Source organism: Dermochelys coriacea, chromosome 11 (genome assembly GCF_009764565.3).
Source record: "Dermochelys coriacea isolate rDerCor1 chromosome 11, rDerCor1.pri.v4, whole genome shotgun sequence".
Lineage (NCBI taxonomy): Eukaryota > Metazoa > Chordata > Testudines > Dermochelyidae > Dermochelys > Dermochelys coriacea.
In genome coordinates this window covers 19,305,731-19,327,068 of record NC_050078.2, presented here as the reverse complement: position 1 = coordinate 19,327,068, position 21,338 = coordinate 19,305,731, and the positions used below count along the sequence as shown (strand labels likewise).

The 21,338-nt window shown below is 38.1% G+C and overlaps 1 protein-coding gene across 1 annotated transcript in view; it reads left to right on the top strand.

The window, feature by feature from the left end:
- The window catches only part of DARS1 (aspartyl-tRNA synthetase 1), a 73,005-nt gene that overhangs the window by 21,754 nt on the left and 29,913 nt on the right, over positions 1 to 21,338 (top strand). The window contains exons 5-7 of the mRNA XM_038421159.2: positions 15,605 to 15,707; positions 17,059 to 17,139; positions 18,009 to 18,068. Coding sequence (XP_038277087.2) covers positions 15,605 to 15,707; positions 17,059 to 17,139; positions 18,009 to 18,068 — 244 coding nt within the window. The remainder of the gene's footprint in view (positions 1 to 15,604; positions 15,708 to 17,058; positions 17,140 to 18,008; positions 18,069 to 21,338) is intronic.

Here is a 21,338-nt window from a genome sequence, read left to right as displayed (position 1 = left end):
ACCATTACCTTTTGCAAATGTAATGCTATACATAAATGATTAATAATAACCATATTGCTTCCTTGCCTTTCTTGATGTCTTTTTCCTTCCCTTCAACTTGTCTCATCCTACCCAAATATGAATTGAGGAAATGTCTTTTATCTCATAAAATATTTAAGATTTAAATTGATCTTTTCCCCTGTGGCAGCATCTAGACCTCAGCATTCATGTAGTACTTTCACATATATGAAAGAATACCCATAACTCTTGACTCTGAGTTGCCTTGCCTCCCGTGTCTGCAAGCTTGCATATGTCCAAGAACTGTTTTAAACATCTGGTGACACAATACATCTGTGGTTTACAAAAATAATCTAATATCAGATTAACGAGATTCTTGTAAAAATTCTCACAAGCAGTAAACATACTAGTTCCTCTTTTTCGTATTATGTGAAAAATGAGAACTTTCGTAATCTGCTGTGGTCTAACAGTGTTAACATACTGTTTAGTATTCTAAATGCTTCAGCTTTCATGCAGTATTATTCCCTTGGTTTAGAGAAAGACAATCTATCTAATCTTCACTTTTAAAAAGAGATTGAACAACTGTAAATTGAGCTATGATACACTTCTGCTTTTAATTTTTTTAAAAAATAAACAAATTGCTGAAAACAATGTAGTGCCTGTAAAAGATGCTGGATTAACAGCCCTGGAATTGCTTTTGTGAGTCATAGAATATCAGGGTTGGAAGGGACCTCAGGAGATCATCTAGTCCAACCCCCTGCTCAAAGCAGGACCAATCCCCAATTTTTGCCCCAGATACCTAAATGACCCCCTCAAGGATTGAACTCACAACCCTGGGTTTAGCAAGCCAATGCTCAAACCACTGAGCTATCCCTCCCTCCATGAGCTATCCCTCCCGTCCAGAGAACACACAGTGCCATGGGCAATATCAGTTCAAGCTTCTCCTAACTTCCCCACCAAAAAGTCTCAGTCCATTTCTGGAGTGGACCCTCTGTAGAAGTAAGGAGGGTACTTGTCTCCTTGCCATTTCTGTTAGAAGCCTCTTGCTGCCAACAAGGGTGTTAACCAGTGCAATTAGTAATTTGTTAAAAATTATAGTCAAAATATTTTGTGAATTATTTTTCCCAGAAGGTATAGGGTGTAGGTGGTGGTGGTGATTCTTTTGTTTTGTTTTAATCCTTTGCTGGGCTTTTCCCTACTTCTCAGTTTGTACCACAGGAGGCCATGTGGTCTAGCAGTGGGGGGAAAAAAAAGACTCTAGGTTCTAATTTTAAAATGAGCTACTGACCTGGTGTAACCCTGGTCAAGTAAGTTGGCCCCCCAGTGTTTCAGTCAAGCAACTAGAAAAATGGCTTAAAAATAATCTTGCTGGGAATTAAATGATGCAACTGAGCTGAGTTTAGCTGGGTAGATAAATCACATGCATTCAAAATAGAATTAGAAACATTTTACATCATTCATTATCATCTATTCTTAGACCACTACAGGGGAAAGGTCTCCTCTTCAGCATTGCTCCTATGTCCATCATTAAGGCCCCACCAAGTTCACGGCCATTAAAAACACGTCATGGACCGTGAAATCTGGTCTCCGCCCGTGAAATCTAGTCTCTTGTGTACTTTTACCCTATACTATGCAAATTTCACGGGGGAGACCAGTGTTTCTCAAATGGGGGTCCTGACCCAAAAGCGAGTTGCAAGGCGGTCACAAGGTTATTTTAAGGAGGTTACAGTATTGCCAATCTTATCTCTGTGCTGCCTTCAGAGCTGGGCAGCTGGAGAGCAGTGGCTGTTGGCCGGGTGCCCAGCCAGCAGAAGTGCAGAAGTAATGGTGGCAATACCATACCGTGCCACCCATACTTCTGCATTGCTGCCTTCAGAGCTGGGTGGCCAGAGATGGTGACTGCTGACCAAGGCCCAGCTCTGAAGGCAGCAGCGCAGAAATAAGGGTGGAAATACTATTGTGACGGGTTTCCCCCAAGGTGCCACTTGGAACTGGCGTACCACTGAGCCCGCCTGACCCAACAGCCTGGGCTTCCTTTACACTGCACTGATGTGACAGGCTCGCAAGCTCCCTCCAGCATACATACAGGTAGGGACACACCTAGCTGCAGCTATGTACAGATGCTGAGATCAGCTCTGCATGGGAAGGCTTCAGCTAAGGAACTGCTCAGCTACTCAAGTGCACACCCCGCTCTGGAGGGTAAACAAAAAATTATACAGTCTTGTGCTGCACAGTAATCTGTACAGCGTAAACTCATGAAATTCGCCTCCTCCCTCAATGTGGAGAGGGAATATACAACAGCTTTGGGCCCAAGTTATAACTCCCACACACTGGTTTGTGATAAAGCAAAAACAAATTTATTAACTACAAAAGATAGATTTTAAGTGATTATAAGGGATAGCAAAACAGATCAAAGCAGATTACCTAACAAATAAACAAAAATGCAATCTAAGCTTAATATACTAAAGAGATTGGATATGAATAGCAACTTCTTACCCTAAATGATGATTTAAGCCAGTTGCAGAGATTCTTAAGGGGCCAGCTTCCATTGCTTGCAGTTTAAAAACCCCAGGTATTCCTTTCACAAGCTAGAAACTCCACTAGTCTGGGTCCAGCACTTTCCCCCAGTTCAGTCCTTGTTCCTCTGCTCTTTCCCAGAGTCTCTGTGGGCGGGGAGTCAGTGAAGAACCACGATGAAGTCACTCCCCTGCCTTAAATAGTTTTCGCATATGGCAGGAACCTTTTGTGTCCAAGCTTGGTTCCCATGCCTGGTCAGTGGAAAAACCCTGGTATTCCAAGATGGAGTCCAGTACCAGGTGTCTTGGTCACATACCCTGTAGGGTCACAGCAGCCATGACTTAAAGGCTCTTTGTAGCATTCTCAGGTAGGCTCCCCTGTGAGAGATTATCTTCTTCTAAGACCTATTGTTCTCTCTAATGGCCCTTCCCAGCCAGCTTTCTAGACTGATTGCATTCTGCCTAGTCGGCGTTCCCCAGGTGTAAACACATTTGTAATAGATGCATAGACAATATTCCTAACTTCAGATACCAAAATGATGCATGCATACAAATAGGATAATCATATTCAGTAAATCATAACCTTTTCAATATCTCACATAACCTATCTTGAATAAAATGCATCATAGTTACTCCATAATCATATCATAATAATATCTCTATGAAGAATATGGGGCGTAGTGTCACAACCATACTATGCCATCCCTACTACTGCTGGTGGTGGCACTGCCTTCAGAGCTGGGATCCTGGCCAGAAGATGCCACTCTCCGGTTGCCCAGCTCTGGCGGCAGTGCCACCAGCAGCAGTGCAGAAGTAAGGGTAGCAGTACTGCAACTCCTCCTCTCCCCCGAAAACGTTGTGAACCCCTGCCCCCCAACTCCTTGTTGGATCAGGATCCCTACAATTACAACACCTTGAAATTTCAGATTTAAATATCTGAAATCCTGAAATGTACTATTTTTAAAATCCTACGACCGTGAAATTGACCAAAATGGACTGTGAATTTGATAGGGCTCTATCCATCATAATGAAAGGGTTACACACCTTGCATGTTTGAATGAGCTAATGAGAGTATAAAACTACTGGTGATGACTATTTTTCCCCTCTGACTTTATCAACATGATTGAAACTGCTGGTGCAGCAATCCTCAGTGGCATCGCAATCAAAGGTTCTGTATTAGCATTGTTACTGCTGCCTTATCATAAATGAGGTATTGACTCCAATTCCAGGAAAGTTGGTTAGATTTGATTATTGTAAATTGTAGTTTAGCATTATAGCAGGGCAACAGGAACAACTGTAGTTAAGGTTGCATAAGAATTTCCATTCTAATACCATGTTCAGCCATTTGTAATTTGCTGAAAATTTGCAGGATTGGCCTCTCCATGAAGGTCAATTTTTTTCCAGATCTGAGCAACAACAGTTTGGTTGTTTTGAGTATGATTAGAATGGGGTGAAAACGTTTCACAGAAAATTCTTGCAACTTTATTTTGAATATCTGTAGCTCTGAAGTGGCTAGAAATACAATTTAAATGTGGCCTAGAAAGAGTCCTCACTGAGCAAAAATGTCTTTTGAGTGTTCCAGTGAAAACTCTCCTTGAATATTATAGGCTTGATTCAGTTTTCATTAAAGTCAATGAAAAGACTCCTGTTGACTTCAATGGGAGTTATGTTGGTCCCTAATTGTGTGATTTATAAATCTTTGAAAATTGTATTTTGCAAGTGTGCAATACACTATTACGGTGTATAGAAGACAAAGTGAATCTATAAAAGTCAGCTAAATGGAAAATACCCAATACTTTAAAAACGCTGAAGATTAAGTAAAAATATGGAGTGAAAATCTGCTGGCATTCACAGACCACATATGTATTTATGTATGTTAATTAAGCTTCATAATTAACTTTCATTCCTTGAATTGTACCTAACATTGTGTTCAGGGAAATTAACTTAGTAGTGTTTTTCTCCATTGCCTAAATTGCATCAAAGGTGATAACGGAAATGAAAATATATAATTTGTGGATGGTAATAAAATATTAAAGTAAATAGCTTAGAGAAAAGAAGTCCTTATATAAAATATTAAGTCATTAAAATTAGTCTGGACCATTATGACAATGAAATTTGTTAAAGCAGAAAGAATAAAAAAAAATAAGTTCGTATATCAGTTTGTAGGAAAAAACTATACTCTATCTGATCATTTAAATAAAGATAGTAATAGGGAAAGAACATGCATAGTTAATGATGTGTGTGCAACTTTAACTTTGCCACTTTTTGATTTTAGAATGCCCCTAAGATTGAAACCTTAACTATAGTATAGTTTTTCTTTATGGAATAGTTCATACTTCTTTCCGTGATGCTGATATTAACAAATTAATGTAGTACATATTAAATGAGTTAAAAATTAGCTAACTGCTAGACTTCTTAAAGTAATTGTATATGGGGAACCATCATCTGACCAGCATGTTTCTTGTTAGGTCCTGCAGGGATCTGTTGGCTCACTGATATTCAATATCTTTATCAATGCGCTGGAAGAAAATATAAAATTGCTGGTAAAGTTTGCAGATGACACAAAAATTGTAGTGATAAGTAATAAGGACAGGTCAATTTTACAGAGCAGTGTGGACCATATGGTAAACTGGCTTAGTTGAGCACTGTCAAATGCAAGGTCATACATCTAGGAAGAAAGAATGTAGGTCACACATATAGGATCAGGGATTTTGTCCAGGAGAGCAGTGACTCTGAAAGGGACTTGGGGTCATGGCAAATAACCGGCTGAACATGCGTTTCCAGTGCAATGTAGTGACTAAGAAAGCTAACACAAATCTTGGATTTATAAGCAAGAGACCACTGAGTAGAATTAGGGAAGTGGTATTACCACTATAATGGCATTGGTGAGATTATTCCTGGAATACTGTTATGTCTAGTTTTGGTGTTTGCATTTCAAAAAGGACACTGACAAATTAGAAAATTTAGAAAAGAGCTACAAGAATGATTTAATTTCTGGAAAACCTGTCTTACAGTGAGAGACTAAAGGAGCTCAATCTAGTTTATCCAAAAGGATGGTAAGAGGTGACTTTATCACGGTCTATAAGTACCTACATGGGGAGAAGATTTTTGATAGTATATGCAATGATGGGAAGCTAAAGCTAAACAAATTCAGACTAGAAATAAGGTGCAAATTTTAATAGTGAGAGTTATTAACATTGGAACAACTTACCTATGGATGTGGTTGATTAATTTGAAGTCTTTAAAACTAGATCAGATGACTTTATAAAAGATGTGCTCTGTTTTACTAAGAAGTTGTGGGCTTGATGCAGGAAATACTTGGTGAAATTCTATGGCCTCTGTTATGCAGATCTGATGAGACTATTATAATGGACCTTCGGCCTTAAAATCCTGAGACTCTGAATGAACTTTCCTGCTAAACTTGGATCCAAAGGCTGAGCTATGGTTAAAAATTGTATTTGTGCAATGTCTGAACATAGCAAATAGTTTATAAATCCATTTTACATAATTTCTTGCAATTAGCCAATATTTTATTGGTTGAAGAAATTTTCATACTTTCAACTGGTTAAAATGTGCACTGTATATTGAACACATCTGTCCTGCAAATGAACTGTATCTTTGAATCATCACTAACAGGCAGGAACATGACAGTTGTATATCCCAATTGCATTTTTTGGGTCTAATTTAAAGGCGGACTTTTATATTTTTATAATTTTAGTAAATAATCATTCAAATATCTAGTTTTCCCAACCACTTTACACTAAACACAATAGTTTTGGTAGTGATGGAAACAAAGGAACAGAACAATATATAAGTATATGTAAATATTTACATTTAAAATATTTTGTTTTCTATCTAAAGTAAACTATTAAGTAAACTAACTAGCTTCTTACGGTTAGTTCATGAGACTATTGTTCAAAACAGCAGCTAAGAGAAAGTGATTCACTGCGAAGTGGCTATTGTGGGTTTTTTCCTTGCCATCTGAAGCTGTTGGTGAAAGATGTTATCACGCAGTGACTGCCATAATGCAGTCATGTGGTTAAAATAGAAAGTATAATTAATAGATGTACAGATAACAAAGAGAGATCCAAGACATTTAGTGGCCATTGTAGCAACTCAACTTTCTGTCATCTTTGAGGAAAAAAAGTTACGGTGTAGAGCAGTGGTTCTCAACCAGGGGGAAAAAGAGGTCTTCTTGGGGGTACATCAACTCATCTAGATATTTGCCTAGTTTTGCAACAGTCTACAGCAGAAATGAAGTCAGTACAAACTAAAATTTCATACAGAGAATGACTTGTTTATACTGTTCTATATACTATACACTGAAATGTAAGTACAGTATTTATATTCCATATTGATTTATTTTATAATTATATGGTAAAAATGAGAAAGTAAGCAATTATTCAGTAATTGTGTGCTGTGACACTTTTGTATTTTTATGCCTGATTTTGTAACCAAGTGGTTTATAAGTGAGCTGTAATTTGGCAGTACGCAAGACAAATCATAATCCAGAAAGAGGTATGGAAAGGTTGAGAGCCACTGGTGTAGAGTAAGGGAGTAAGTTGTCATACAGAGGTCCTGTTTTCTGTAGAACAGCTTTATATAGACAGAAAGACTAAAAGATTGTGAATCCTGTATAAATCAGTGTTTTCCTTTGTATTCTAGTTCAGAAGCTCTCACATCTTGTAACTTAACTGAATTAACGGCTGATGTAATGGGAGTAAATATTGTTGGGTTTAATAGAAGTAGTTAAAGTTTTGGTCAGTGTTTGTGTAGCTGATTCAGGTAAGCTGTGTGAATACTAAGGAATTTTACCAAAAAGTTCCCACCTGACCAGGGGGAGCTCTGCCATAGACAAGTTTTAAGCTGCTTCCAGCAGTAGTACCACATTTGTTAATTAAACATACTGATATCTGTTTAACTTAAACTATAGCTACTTCTATTGAACAGTGATCTCTGCGTGCTGGAACTGCCCATTGGGACTTTTAGCAACAGTCTTAAAATAGAGCAGCTTTGAGATTGCGCTAATTGGCACTGGTTGCCACACAATCCTAGATCAGAGAAATAACATGGGGCTTGTCTACACTTGAAATGCTGTCACACTTCAGTGTAGACACTACATGCGTCAGCATGAGGGATTGGCATAGGTAATCTCTGATTGGCATAGGTAATCCACCTTTACGAGAGGGAGTAGCTAGGTGGATGGAAGAATTTTTCAGTCAACCTACCATTTAATTTGGGGGTTAGGTTGCTTAACTACATTGTTGAAATCAAGGATGTGGATTTCTCACAACCTAACTTTTAGTGTAGACCAGGCCTTAAAGTCATCTTTGATCCATTCCCTCCTCAACTGTGCTGAGTACAACTCAGCCGCAGCTCAGGACCTGAGTTTTTACTTGCATGCTAGATTTGAAGTCTGCCATAAATGAATAAGAATATGATTTGTAGTTACAAAAATAAATTGATTTTAAAGTAAATTATGAACATTTGTAAACGAAAGGCTGAGCACATGCAGGAGAAAACTCCATTAAGCTTGATGGATGTGGTGCCTCTGTATGCACACCCGGTTAATTGCACAGCTGTTTGGCTAGAGCAAAGCTGCTAAAGCAGAAGGAGACTGTAGGATTGACAGACTTAATGGCTTTAAAGTAATGGGTAGTAGAGCTTTTAAAGTGGCTCCAGACTAAGAAGCTTTACAGCACTTTTGTAACTAACCATTTGTTCACAGCAAGGAACCTGCAAACTCTTTTATCAAAGACTGCAGAGTTTGTAAGCTGTGCTAGGTAAATAGCTAAAAAGCAACATTAGAACTAAAAAACCAACCAATTAAATGTTAAATTGTATTTCACATATATTCTATACATATTTTCCTTTTAACCAGTATTTAGACATTATTGTTAATACAAAGCATGAAATGTAGAGGATGTACAATGTGGTAAGTAAACATCATTCTTGGAGTTTCCAAACTCTTAAATATTTATAGGTTTCAGAGTAGCAGCCGTGTTAGTCTGTATTCGCAAAAAGAAAAGGAGTACTTGTGGCACCTTAGAGACTAACAAATTTATTAGAGCATTATAAATTTGTTAGTCTCTAAGGTGCCACAAGTACTCCTTTTTTTTTTAAATATTTATGTTTGCTACCTTAGTGGTACATCAATGCTAGGTATTTTTCATTCAAATTCTATACTGTGGAGTATGTACTAAGTGAGAATCAACTGGTATCATAGGTTACAAAAATAATTTACTTTACATTTAGAAGTTCATGTGTGTGCATATACATTTAATTTCAATAAAGAATAATTGGAATTATTGTACATTTGCTAAGGCTTTGTCTACCCTAGCACTTTTGTCGTCAAAACTTTTGTTGGTCGGATGTGAAAAAAACACTCCCATGACCGACATAAGTTTCACTGACAAAAGCACTGGCATGGACAGTGCTATGTTGGGTTACGATTAGAGTTCTTTGTCACCTTGACATGTTAGTCCCAACTATATATACAAAATGATGGGATTTAAATTAGCTGTTGCCACTCAAGAAGGATCTTGGAGTCATTGCAGATAGTTCTCTGAAAACATTTGCTAAATCTGCAGCGGCAGTCAAAAAAAAAGTTAACAGAATGTTAGGAACCATTAGGAAAGGGATAAATCAGAAGACAGAAAATATCACAATGCTACTATATTAAATCCATGGTATGCTCACACCTTGAATACTGGTTACTCCATCTTTTAAAAAAAAAAAAAAAGATAAAAAAAAAAGTTAGAATTAAAGGTACAGAGAAGGACAACAAAAATTATTAAGCCTATGGAATAGCTTTCATATGAGGGGAGGTTAAAAGACTGGGATTTTTCAGCTTGGGAAAGAGACGGCTAAGGGGGTGGTTATGCTAGAGGTGTATAAAATCACAAATGATGTTGAGAAAATGAATAAGGAAGTGTTATTTACTCCTTCACATAACACAAGAACCAGGGGTCACCCAATGAGGTTATTCGGCAGCAGGTTTAAAACAAAAGGAAAGTACTACTTCACACAACGCAGAGTCAACATGTGGAACTCATCGCCAGGGGATGTTGTGAGGTCCAGAACTATAATGGGGTTCAAAAAAGAACTAGATAAGTTCCTGGAGGATAGGTCCATCAATGGCTGTTAGCCAAGATGGCCGGGGATGCAACTGCATGACTGTCAGAAGCTGGGAGTGGACAAGAGGTGATGGCTCACTTAATGATTGCCTGTTCTGTTCCTTCCATTTGAAGAACCTGGCCTTGGCCTCTGTCGGAAGACAGGATCCTGGGCTAGATGGACCATTGATCTGACCCAGTATGGCTGTTCTTGTGTATCATTATTAATTAAGTCATATAATTAACTAAGATGTTAAAACTGACCCATTTTTGCCTTTAGTTAGTTGTAATTCTTTTGATGCTAACCTTAAGCTTGGAAAATTATAATGCCGGAACTTGCCAGTGTTACTTTGCAGTCGTTAGGTTTTTCATAGAATGTATTGCTTTTATGTAAAACCACAATGGACCAAGCTGAGTGTGAATTAAGTTGCATGTGGAATACACAATACAACCTTACTCTGCAACAGTATTTCCCGATTCCATGCTAATCAAAAGGACAGACTGCACTATTTAAATAGGAGTGCCCTCATTAAATAAACAATACAAGAGAATGATGATATTTTTAAACAAATATGGGTGCATATGAAGATTAACTTTTAATTCCTATGGGGATCACGTGTTGGTTTAATTGAAAGAGGAAAGACCTGAGAGCCAGGACTTGTGGGTTCTATTCCCAGCTCTTCTATTGAGCTAAGTGACTTTCACCTGTCAGTTTCTGCATCTGAATAATGGGGCAACTGCTTACCTACTTAACAAGAATTTATGTGAGGCTTACCTTAAATAATGTTTGTAAAGTGCTTGAAAACCAGATCTTCACTACAAAGTTTTGCTGGCATAGCTGTGGTGTTTAGTAGTGTGAAAAAACCCACATCCCTAACCCACATAGCTTTGCCTGCAGCCCCCTCCCACACATGTAGGTGCAGCTTAGACAGGCAAAAGAGTTCTTTTGTAGGTATAGCCTATGTCATTCAGGGAGATGGTTTAACTATACTACAAAAAGAACTCCTCTTATTGGTGTACATTATAGTCACAAGGGGTTTTTGCCAATATAGTTGTATAGTCTTTGTATTGTAGACTAGCCTTAAGATCCTTGAAGGAAGTTGTGATTAGTACAAAATAACATTAGTTGTAATAGTTGCACTGTTTATACTTTCATAGGACAGCTTAACGTTGCACCAGACTATTGCATCAGCTGCTATGTGTGGCAAATACACCAGTGCAAACTGGATATCTGCTAATGATGGCAAAATAGTAAGATCTTGGATCTAAATAGGGACTCCCTCTTCCCTCCCTTCTTCCTATTAGAGGCTGTGTGCACCCCTCTTCTGCCATACCAGGATCCCCCAATCTTTCCCATAACCAGGAGTCCTGTGTGCCCCATTCTTTCCTGTTCCCCTCTTCCTTCCCCTTCTCGATTTGTTGCTTTAAAAAGTATTCTGGAGTGATAAATTCAAATGGAGGTAATAATTTTACATTGTTTAGTTATCCTCCATTTTAAATTTTAGTTTGACAGTTGTTAAAAAGTCAAATTTGAAAATCAGACTTGTATGAAAAAATTATACCTACTGTTGTTAAAAGTAATCCCTAATATTGCAAAAAATGAAAGAAATAAACAATTATTGGTCCTTTCACTATATTAACTTTGTGCATTTGACACCACTTTGTGAGTGGTCCATTTCACTGTTCTCCTAATGGTCAGGTGAACTTCCTGTTTCGTGCAGTAGCATGAGACCCTTGTACTTTTGTTCTGAGGTTAGATCCCAGGCTCTGCAAGTGTGTTACCAGTTAACACAGCAGTACAGCTGCTGCTGTATCTGATTTTGAGTCCAGAGTGACTCCTTTTCTCTGGGCCTCTCAACAAGTCTGAGGTGCAGCAGTAGGAGTGGGGGAATTGGAACTAGTCTGCCTTTCATTTCTCTGGTTCTATATGTGTCGGAGCACTGGGAGTCTGATGTGGGAGCCCTTTCACTGGCTTGAGGAGCACCATGAGCATGGGAGCCAATGTCTTCACTCTGCAGGCCACAGAACAGAAAACACCTGGTGGCAGCAGGGACAGACAAACCAATGGGGGGAAAGAGACCGAGAGAGCGAAAGGATGCCCCTCCCACAAAATAGGACCAAAAGAGCCAAGGGTCAACCAGCCTCTTCTCCCTTTTCCTCCATAGAGCTAGGAGTGGAGCAGAGCCAAGAGGTGCAAGATCCTGGAGGGAGTCCTCTGTTCAACTCACCAGATGCCTCCACAGAAGTAGGGCCAGGAGAAGTGTGGGACTTGGAGAGCAGTTGTATCTCCCGTCTCAGGAGCCAGGAAGCTAAGAGAAAGTCTCCACTTCTAGAGAGCTGAAAAGGAGTGGGGATTCCCCATCTCTGGTGTGGCTCTCTTGCAGCAGTGCTTGGGCTCAAAAGAACAGTGGCAATCCCCTTCCCAGCTTCATTCACAGGGAGTTGGAAAGTAGCATGTTGGAATGGTGAATGAAAGTTAACAGGGAAGATGCCTCAGAAGTAGCTTGTGGGAAGAATGGAGGCGTGAGGCTGGACGTGTTGGAGTTTCAGACCGGCTCTTGCTCCCCTGCTTGAAACAGTCATATCAACAAAAACGTAAAGAATTATCTGTGTAAAACATAATAAAAAAAGAATTTTAAAAATGTCTGGGGATGCGGTTAGAAAATTGAGGAGTTTTTAATTAGTCTATTTAAAAGAAATCTTTGACTGTTTCTTTAATCTTGAACTTAATTCTATACAACATTAAAATAGGTAGTGCTTTGATGGAAACTTACTAAATGTCTGCGTCACCTGGACTCTCTCAGACCAAGAAATGACTGATTCATTTAGAAAAGAAAGGATCTTAATGGTAATCTTTAATTTACACAGAAGATGGTTCAACGAACAGCCAAGAATTCAGACTTTAATCACACTCTCTAATTTGTCATTCATGTCACCTGAAACATAACTGTTAGCTGTTTGATTTTTCAACTGTATTAAGTTTGAGTTTAAAAATTCAGATTGTGTAATTCCAGTCTTGACTGGACTCCACATTATATGTATTGAAGCCTTCAATTAAAACCATGAATATTCATTTATATAATATGAATGTTTATGGTAACATAAAAGCTAGGCCTTTATGTTCATTAAAATAAACTTGCTTGTGTCTGATGTCATTGAGATGCCCACATATATACCTGGCTCTAGTAGCAAGTGTGTTTTGTGCTTTGTAAAGTGATATTTCAAAAAGGGAGTAGAAATACAAGGACCAGGGATTTTTTAGTTCTCTTTAATGACTTCTCCATATCCACATTCTATGCTTGTGTTGCCGAAGCAAACTTGTGACTTCATCTCAGTTTCCTCCATTTAAATTACTCCAACACAGAAGTACTTCTCTTGGGCAAGAGGAGATGCCTAACATAACTCCATATTCCTCCCATATCTCTACTCAGACCATCCATTTGCTTCCATTATAATCTATAAATTCGCTCATTTCTCCCTCTCTTTTGCCACCTGGGCAAATTTACAGATCTGTCGTTGCATATGCAGCCTTTTCTGTGGGTAAACTTTCTGAATCCTCATTTGTGTCTTCATCTCTTTCCTTTCAGTTTGACTGTGTTGTAGCATTCTCCTCAAATCACAGCTTGTAAAACTCTAGCATGTCCAGAATGTTACTGCTTCCCTTCTCCCATGTAGAAAGAAAAATTACTCTCTCAGCCTGTAAAAACACCATTGACTTCCCATTCATTTAAGTATCCCATTTAAAATTGCTCTCTTGGTCTATGTAATCTCCATAGATTTTCTTCAGCATATCTCACCCTGCTCCTCGTTCTTTATTTCCTCCCGGCTCCTTCTCCATCTAGCATTGACTTCTGTTCTTCTACATACTTTTGCCACCCCTGGTGGAAAAGCCTTTTCTCTTTTGCTGCTCCTGTTCTTTACAACAGTCTTTCTGAATCTGTCATCTGTTCATTGATGGTTCATGTCATGTAAAATCTCATCTGAATAGGTAATTTCTTTGTGTATTCTTAATTTCTTTTCTCAGCAGCTAGGCTTCAGTTTTAGATAAAAGTTATTTTTAAAAAAAAAGTATAGGGTGGAATGTTTAAAAAAGCTCAGCATTGGTCTTGCTTTGCATTTTACATCCATTGCTGCCACAAATAGTTGAAGAACTGGATGGACCAGACAAAACCTACAGTAGTCTATATAAAATGACTAAGAAATGGCCATGAGTACTGCTACCAAGTGCTGTGGATTTATTTTCTATATGGCTTAATACTACTTTTTGGTTGTTGGTAGTGTCATTTCTTTTTAAAGACGCATGAAAAAGAAAACAAGGCACTTTGCTGTCTCCTGTCCCTATACCACTGACTTTAAAAAAACTGACAACCAACAGAGAACATTAAGAAATATTTTGTTTATTGTGTGAAGTAGTTTGGCAGGTGTAAGGGGAGGGCATGTGTTTTTCAAGGTTGAGTTGTTTTAATTGGTAATTGTCAGGTTCTTTTAGATGGCAGAGAACCTGTTTTCCACATTACCCATTGTATATTATTTGGTGTGTAGAGTGGAATTAGTTATCCTTTTGGATATGGTTTATTAAATATTGTAAGTATACTTGTCCATAGTATGACGACACTAGAAAATAAAGATGAAGAATCTAAACTTCAGAGAACTAACTAGGAAATATCTGTATATTTTCCTAGTTCCGAATCCTCTCTTTTGGTAGACGTCTTAGAAGCTACTAGGGTAATATAAAATTCAGCTACATCTCTTCAGTAGCAAATGGAACCATCATCTTATATTGATCCAGAAACTTCTGGTTAGATTAAGTTATCTTGCTGATGAGAACCAGCACTGAACAGAATAAAAACAGAACTGTTGGCCTACACTCCAGGAAAAAAGTCAACTGGCAATTTGAGATGATTCTTCCAATTAAATGGCAGATAAATTAATATAGACCAATAGGATCTAAACTACCTTCCTTTCTGAGACAAGTTTATTTAATCTAGAACAGGCATTGGAAGGAAAGGAAGAGTATTATTTTTTTCTTGGTGCAGGCATTTAAGTAGTAAAAAAAGACACATACAAACAATTTAAGCAAAGGTGTGTTTCTTTGGATTTAAATGAGCATTTAGCACAGCTTACCAGTACCTGAAAATAGGCCAGTTATAGCACAAGAGTACATGTTATCTATCATCTATAACAGGGGGAAGGTGATCACAGAAACAACGAAAGGCAGGCCAAGAAATCTAGAGATGAAGAATGCACTTTTTGGCCTTGGCAAACTAGCTTCTTTTGAGTACCCCCAATTTTTTACTCTGAAGGCTAATATCTGCCTCCCTATCTGTGTATAAATTTATTTTTTTTACCAAAAGTAAACACACACAACCATAATATTAACATGGATTTGTATCTTAAGTTATAGCTTAAATGAGCTTCCTGTTTGAGCTCACCAGCAAAACACAAACAAACCTGCAGGTGATTGATTTTAGTTCTCACCTTAGTGTTCCTGTAATTTGAGGGACCATTGTTTTAGACTCCACAGCCTGCAAAAAGTGCACCCTACCTTGAAATCTGTTCCTAAAAGATGTTTGACTCTGCAGTCTGTTACCACCTCATTCAGTTGCAAGTACACAGAGCAACCTTTTTCTTTTTTGTGTTGAAGAAAGAGAGAGAAAAAAAGAAATTCCCAGACAGAAGTAGTAATAATCAAATCTGAAATGTTCAAGAAATTTCTTTAATTATTACCACTTTTCTACCCAACCCTCCACCCCAATGTTAATTTATTGCAGCTGTAACTTTTTTTTTTTTTTTTTAAGCAAAAACCTCTTGGAAGCTCAATACTTGTGTATATAAATAAACAATGGCTTTACCTAAAATGCTCTGGTCTGTTATATTGTTCCAGCATTACGTGCAAAACATAGTCTTGGTGGGTGATATCCAAATTAGTACTTAAAAGTGTGTTGAAATTATTAAACTGGCTATCTCTATTGACAGCATCAACAAAGAGAGCATTGTGGATGTTGAAGGCATTGTGAGGAAAGTGCATCAGAAAATTGGAGGCTGTACTCAGCAAGATATTGAGCTGCACGTTCAAAAGGTAATGTGTTTTTAAGCAAATAGTGCACGTGGGTAATTATTTCTGACACCCTTTTTTATACAAATTTATGTTTTCAGTAAAAGTTCATCCATAAGATTTGTAGGCTGGTCTTACAGTAAACTGCATTAAAACACAAACTTAAATGTTTAATATGGTAAACATGAAGCACTTTTGTGGTTTTTGGTTTTGGTTTTTTCACATGCACGCATGCAATTTTAGGAATTTGTGGTTTCCATCTACTCTTTTTAAAAAAAAAAAAAATTCCTCATTCGGAACCGTATTTTGAAGTTAATAGCTGGAACACTTCGGCTAGGATTGGCTTTTAATTCCAGTTCTGATTCTTGTCAATAGCAAATTCTGTCCATACAGATCTGCCTCTTTCTATGTACTCAGAATCCAAGAAATTTTTTATGTGTTTATTTTAGTACAGAAAAATGCATATTTCTTCACTATGATGCAGAGGAGCTATGCATAATATATGTCCCCTCTAAAGTTCTGTGAAATACAATTAAGATAGTATATAAATTCCCCATAGTTTGCATATTGAGGCTGGGGAAGTGCAGTTTGATACAATTAGTATTTAACATTAATATGGCATCTTTCACCAAAAGGACGCTTAAACACTTCACAAACTGCACCTGTACAAACTACTGATATGTAGTCATCTTGGGGGTGGAGTTCAGTAGCCTGCCAACATATAAAACATTACACAGGTGCAGAGGGGAGGTATATTTTAGCCAAGGATATTGAGGAAAGCCCCTAGACTTACTCAAAGTTCCATGAAATTTGTTTTAATAATATGCAAATCAGGCAGGCTGTGGATTTTTATGAAAGTGTCCACACATGCCTCACTGTACGTTTAGAGAGTATGCTAAGGGACTGTCTTTTAATCTGTGTTTGTGCAGCTTCTAGCCCAACGGACTCTTAATCAGGGCTTCTAGATACTACCATATTTCCAATATAATAATACTTTAATACCACATGGACTTCTGTTTATCTTCCTCAGAAGGGAAAAGGACTGATGTGATCTCTTGGGTTCCAAAAGCCCAGTTATGAATCATTAGGCTGGCAGGCTGTGTCTCCTTGATGTGCTTATTCCAAAAAAGATATAAAATGCATTGTTTCTTGGTTTTGTGGAGGAAAGAAATGATACTAAGTGTTCCCAGTACAGCCATGAGAATAAAGCCAAATAAACATCTCCCTCTTTTGACTTTTTGAGTAAAATGGCATGCTTCCAGTTAACGATTTATGCAAACAGTGTTTCATGGTTATGCCAGAAATACCTTTTTGTAAATCACCCTTTTTTTCTGAGCTGGGTTTTATGCTATTTCTGTTACTGTCTCACTTTCAGATCTATGTGATCAGTTTGGCTGAGCCCCGACTGCCTTTGCAGCTGGATGATGCTGTTCGAGCTGAGGTGGAAGGAGAGGAGGTGAAAACTTTTTGTCCTTAACACACCTGTGAATTTTCATTGTATTTGTAGTTGAGTAAAAACTTGAAAGCACATCTTTATGCAGTGATTTTTGCTTTTTGACTTTTATTTAACTTCCTTTACATCCAGATTGTGTGTGTTCCCTGAAACTTTCTTATCTATGTGATACTTGCTGTGGTACAGTGGGTAATCAGAGCTACATAATTTGCAGATACTGTTCTGTTGTACCAATTAGTGTTACAGAACCTCATTCTGAAACAAGTACTTGTGCATGTTTCAGGTTTTTGGCAGTCCTCAAGGCTAGTTTATCCGTTGTATCCATTGTGAAAGGCCAAATCTTGAACACTCGTGATCACATTGGAGGAACAAAGAACTGGTCATAGATTGCAAGGCCAGAAGAGAACATTGTGATAATCTAATCTCACCTCCTGTATAACAAAGACTATGGAAGTTCCCCCAAAATAATTGCTTTTGAACTAGAGCATATAATTTAAAAAAATTAAATCTTGATTAAAAAATTGCCAGAGATGGAGAATCCACCACAATCCTTTTTTGAATTGTTCTACTAAGCCCCTCAAAATAGTATTAGAAGTCCTTCCACTAAATTTGCAAATGCTTTATAACCAAAGTGTGTTTCACTCTATGGAATAAGAAAATGAGTACTTGTGGCACCTTAGAGTGCATCCGATGCAGTGAGCTGTAGCTCATGAAAGCTTATGCTCAAATATATTTGTTAGTCTCTAAGGTGCCATGAGTACTCCTTTTCTTTTTGCGGATACAGACTAACACGGCTGCTATTCTGAACTCTATGAAATGTATTTCTTTGTATGTGTATGTTTTCATTACATACGTTTTGTACAACTGTTTAGGAAGGAAGAGCTACTGTAAACCAAGATACACGGCTGGACAACAGAGTAATTGATCTGAGGGTAAGAAACTGGTTATGTTACATGGTTAACTGCAGCAGTATAGAGCTTAAATATCCAGGAGAACCCCAGGATTTGAGTTAATGGTTTTGAGCTCATGATAATTGATCATTATAAATAACATTGGGGGAAAAAATATTGCACTGGTAATAACTGTGCTAAACATATGCACTTGAATTGAACTCCTACCAAGATTTCAATATTTCATGATATAAAGGTACATAGATTTTAAACAGTGTCCATGTCCTCTCAGATGTCTGATTGACATAGAATTCCAAGGATTCAGGTAAGAAAGTCTATGGATACAGGAGAGAGATACTAGATTACACAATAAGGACTCAAAAGCATTTTGGGATGCAAGTCAGAGATGTATGTGGCTCAGTGAACTCATTTTAATTTGAGTTCTTGGTCAAGATTTGAATTCAAGCTCCCAGACATGAAAGTTTAGATCCATTGTGCAACTAATTCTCAATTGTATATGTCTGAAAAGCATGGGCAGCCATAGTGAAAATAGAAAAATCACAAACCTCTGAGAATTGTACTATATATTCATCAGTGCTCCTTCAGAAAAATTGTCATTCCTGTTTGTTACATCATTTAAATGACCAGGAGAAAACAGAAACTCAAAAAGATCAAACAGAACTCAAATGCAAAATTTTGCTCCGAAGAGCGAGCAGATGGCTTTTGTTTACAAACAGTCCAAGAAAAAAAATGATGGTAGTTATTTAGATTATACAGTCTTTGAGACAAACACCATGAAGAGGGGGAAACAACAACAGAAAATGTGGAAATGGCAGAGGTGCTTAATGACTTTTTTGTTTTGGTTTTCACCAAGAGGGTTGGCGGTGATTGGACGTGAAAATGAGGTTGGATCAGAAGGAGCTAAAATAGGGAAAGAACAAGTTAAAAATTACTTAGATGAATTAGATGTCTTCAAGTCACCAGGGCCTGATGAAATGCATCCTAGAATACTCGAGGAGTTGACTGAGGAGATACCTGAGCCAACAGCAATTATCTTTGAAAAATCATGGAAGACGGGAGAGATTTCTAGAAGACTGGAAAAGGGCAAATATAATGCCCATTGATAAAAAGGGAAATAAGGACAACCCAGGGCATTACAGACCAGTCAGCTTAACTTCTGTACCCGGAAAGATAATGGAACAAATAATTAAACAATCAATTTGCAAACATCTAGAAGGTAATAAAGTGATAAATAGGGCTGTCAAGGGATCAAAAATATTAATCATGATTAATCGTACTGTTAATAATAGAATACTTAGAATAGAATATTTATTTAAATATTTTTGGATGTTTTCTACATTTTAAAATATATTGATTTCAGTTACAACACAATACAAAGTGCACAGTGCTCACTTTATATTTATTTTGATTACAAGTGTTTGCACTGTAAAAAGACAAAAGAAATAGTATTTTTCAATTCACCTAATACAAGTACTGTAATGCAATCTCTTTATCATGAAAGTTGAACTTGCAAATATAGAATTATGTAAAAAAAAAAAAACTGCATTCAAAAATAAAACAGTGTAAAATTTTAGAGCTTGCAAGTCCACTCAATCCTATTTCCTGTTTAGTCAATTGCTCAGACAAACTAGTTTGTTTACATTTGCAGGAGATAATGCTGCCCATTTCTTGTTTACAATGTCACCTGAAAGTGAGAACAGGCATTCTCATGGCACTGTTGTAGCCGGCCATTTACTTGCTAGATGTGCTAAAGATTTTTACGTGCCAGATGTGCTAAAGATTCATATGTCCTGTCATAAACATAAAGGGAAGGGTAAACACCTTTAAAATCCCTCCAGGCCAGAGGAAAAACCCTTTCACCTATAAAGAGTTAAGAAGCTAGGATAACCTCGCTGGCACCTGACCAAAATGACCAATGAGGAGACAAGATACTTTCAAAGCTGGAGGGAGGAAGAAACAAAGGATCTGTCTGTGTGATGCTTTTGCCGGGGACAGAACAGGAATGGAGTCTTAGAACTTAGTAAGTATTCTAGCTAGATATGCGTTAGATTCTGTTTTCTTTAAATGGCTGAGAAAATAAGCTGTGCTGAATGGAATGTAGATTCCTGTTTTTTGTGTCTTTTTGTAACTTAAGGTTTTGCCTAGAGGGATTCTCTATGTTTTGAATCTAATTACCCTGTAAGGTATTTACATCCTGATTTTACAGAGGTGATTCTTTTTACTTTTTCTTCTATTAAAATTCTTCTTTTAAGAATCTGATTGCTTTTTCATTGTTCTTAAGATCCAAGGGTTTGGGTCTGTGTTCACCTATGCAAATTGGTGAGGATTTTTATCAAACCTTCCCCAGGAAAGGGGGTGTAGGATTTGGGAGGATTTTAGGGGGAAAGACGTTTCCAAACGGGCTCTTTCCCAGTTATATATCTGTTAGACGTTTGGTGGTGGCAGCGATAAAATCCATGGGCAAAAGGTAAAATAGTTTGTACCTTGGGGAAGTTTTAACCTAAGCTGGTAAAGGTAAGCTTAGGAGGTTTTCATGCAGGTCCCCACATCTATAACCTAGAGTTCAGAGTGGGGAAGGAACCTTGACATGTCCCTTCATGCTTGTTTCTTGACTTTAGCAAAGCTTTTGACACGGTCTCCCACAGCATTCTTGTCAGCAAGTTAAGGAAGTATGGGCTGGATGAATGCACTATAAGGTGGGTAGAAAGCTGGCTAGATTGTCGGGCTCAACGGGTAGTGATCAATGGCTCCATGTCTAGTTGGCAGCCGGTGTCAAGTGGAGTGCCCCAGGGGTCGGTCCTGGGGCCCGTTTTGTTCAATATCTTCATAAATGATCTGGAGGATGGTGTGGATTGCACTCTCAGCAAATTTGCGGATGATACCAAACTGGGAGGAGTGGTAGATACGCTGGAGGGGAGGGATAGGATACAGAAGGACCTAGACAAATTGGAGGATTGGGCCAAAAGAAATCTAATGAGGTTCAATAAGGATAAATGCAGGGTCCTGCACTTAGGATGGAAGAATCCAATGCACCGCTACAGACTAGGGACCGAATGGCTCGGCAGCAGTTCTGCGGAAAAGGACCTAGGGGTGACAGTGGACGAGAAGCTGGATATGAGTCAGCAGTGTGCCCTTGTTGCCAAGAAGGCCAATGGCATTTGGGTTGTATAAGTAGGGGCATAGCGAGCAGATCGAGGGACGTGATCGTTCCCCTCTATTCGACACTGGTGAGGCCTCATCTGGAGTACTGTGTCCAGTTTTGGGCCCCACACTACAGGAAGGATGTGGATA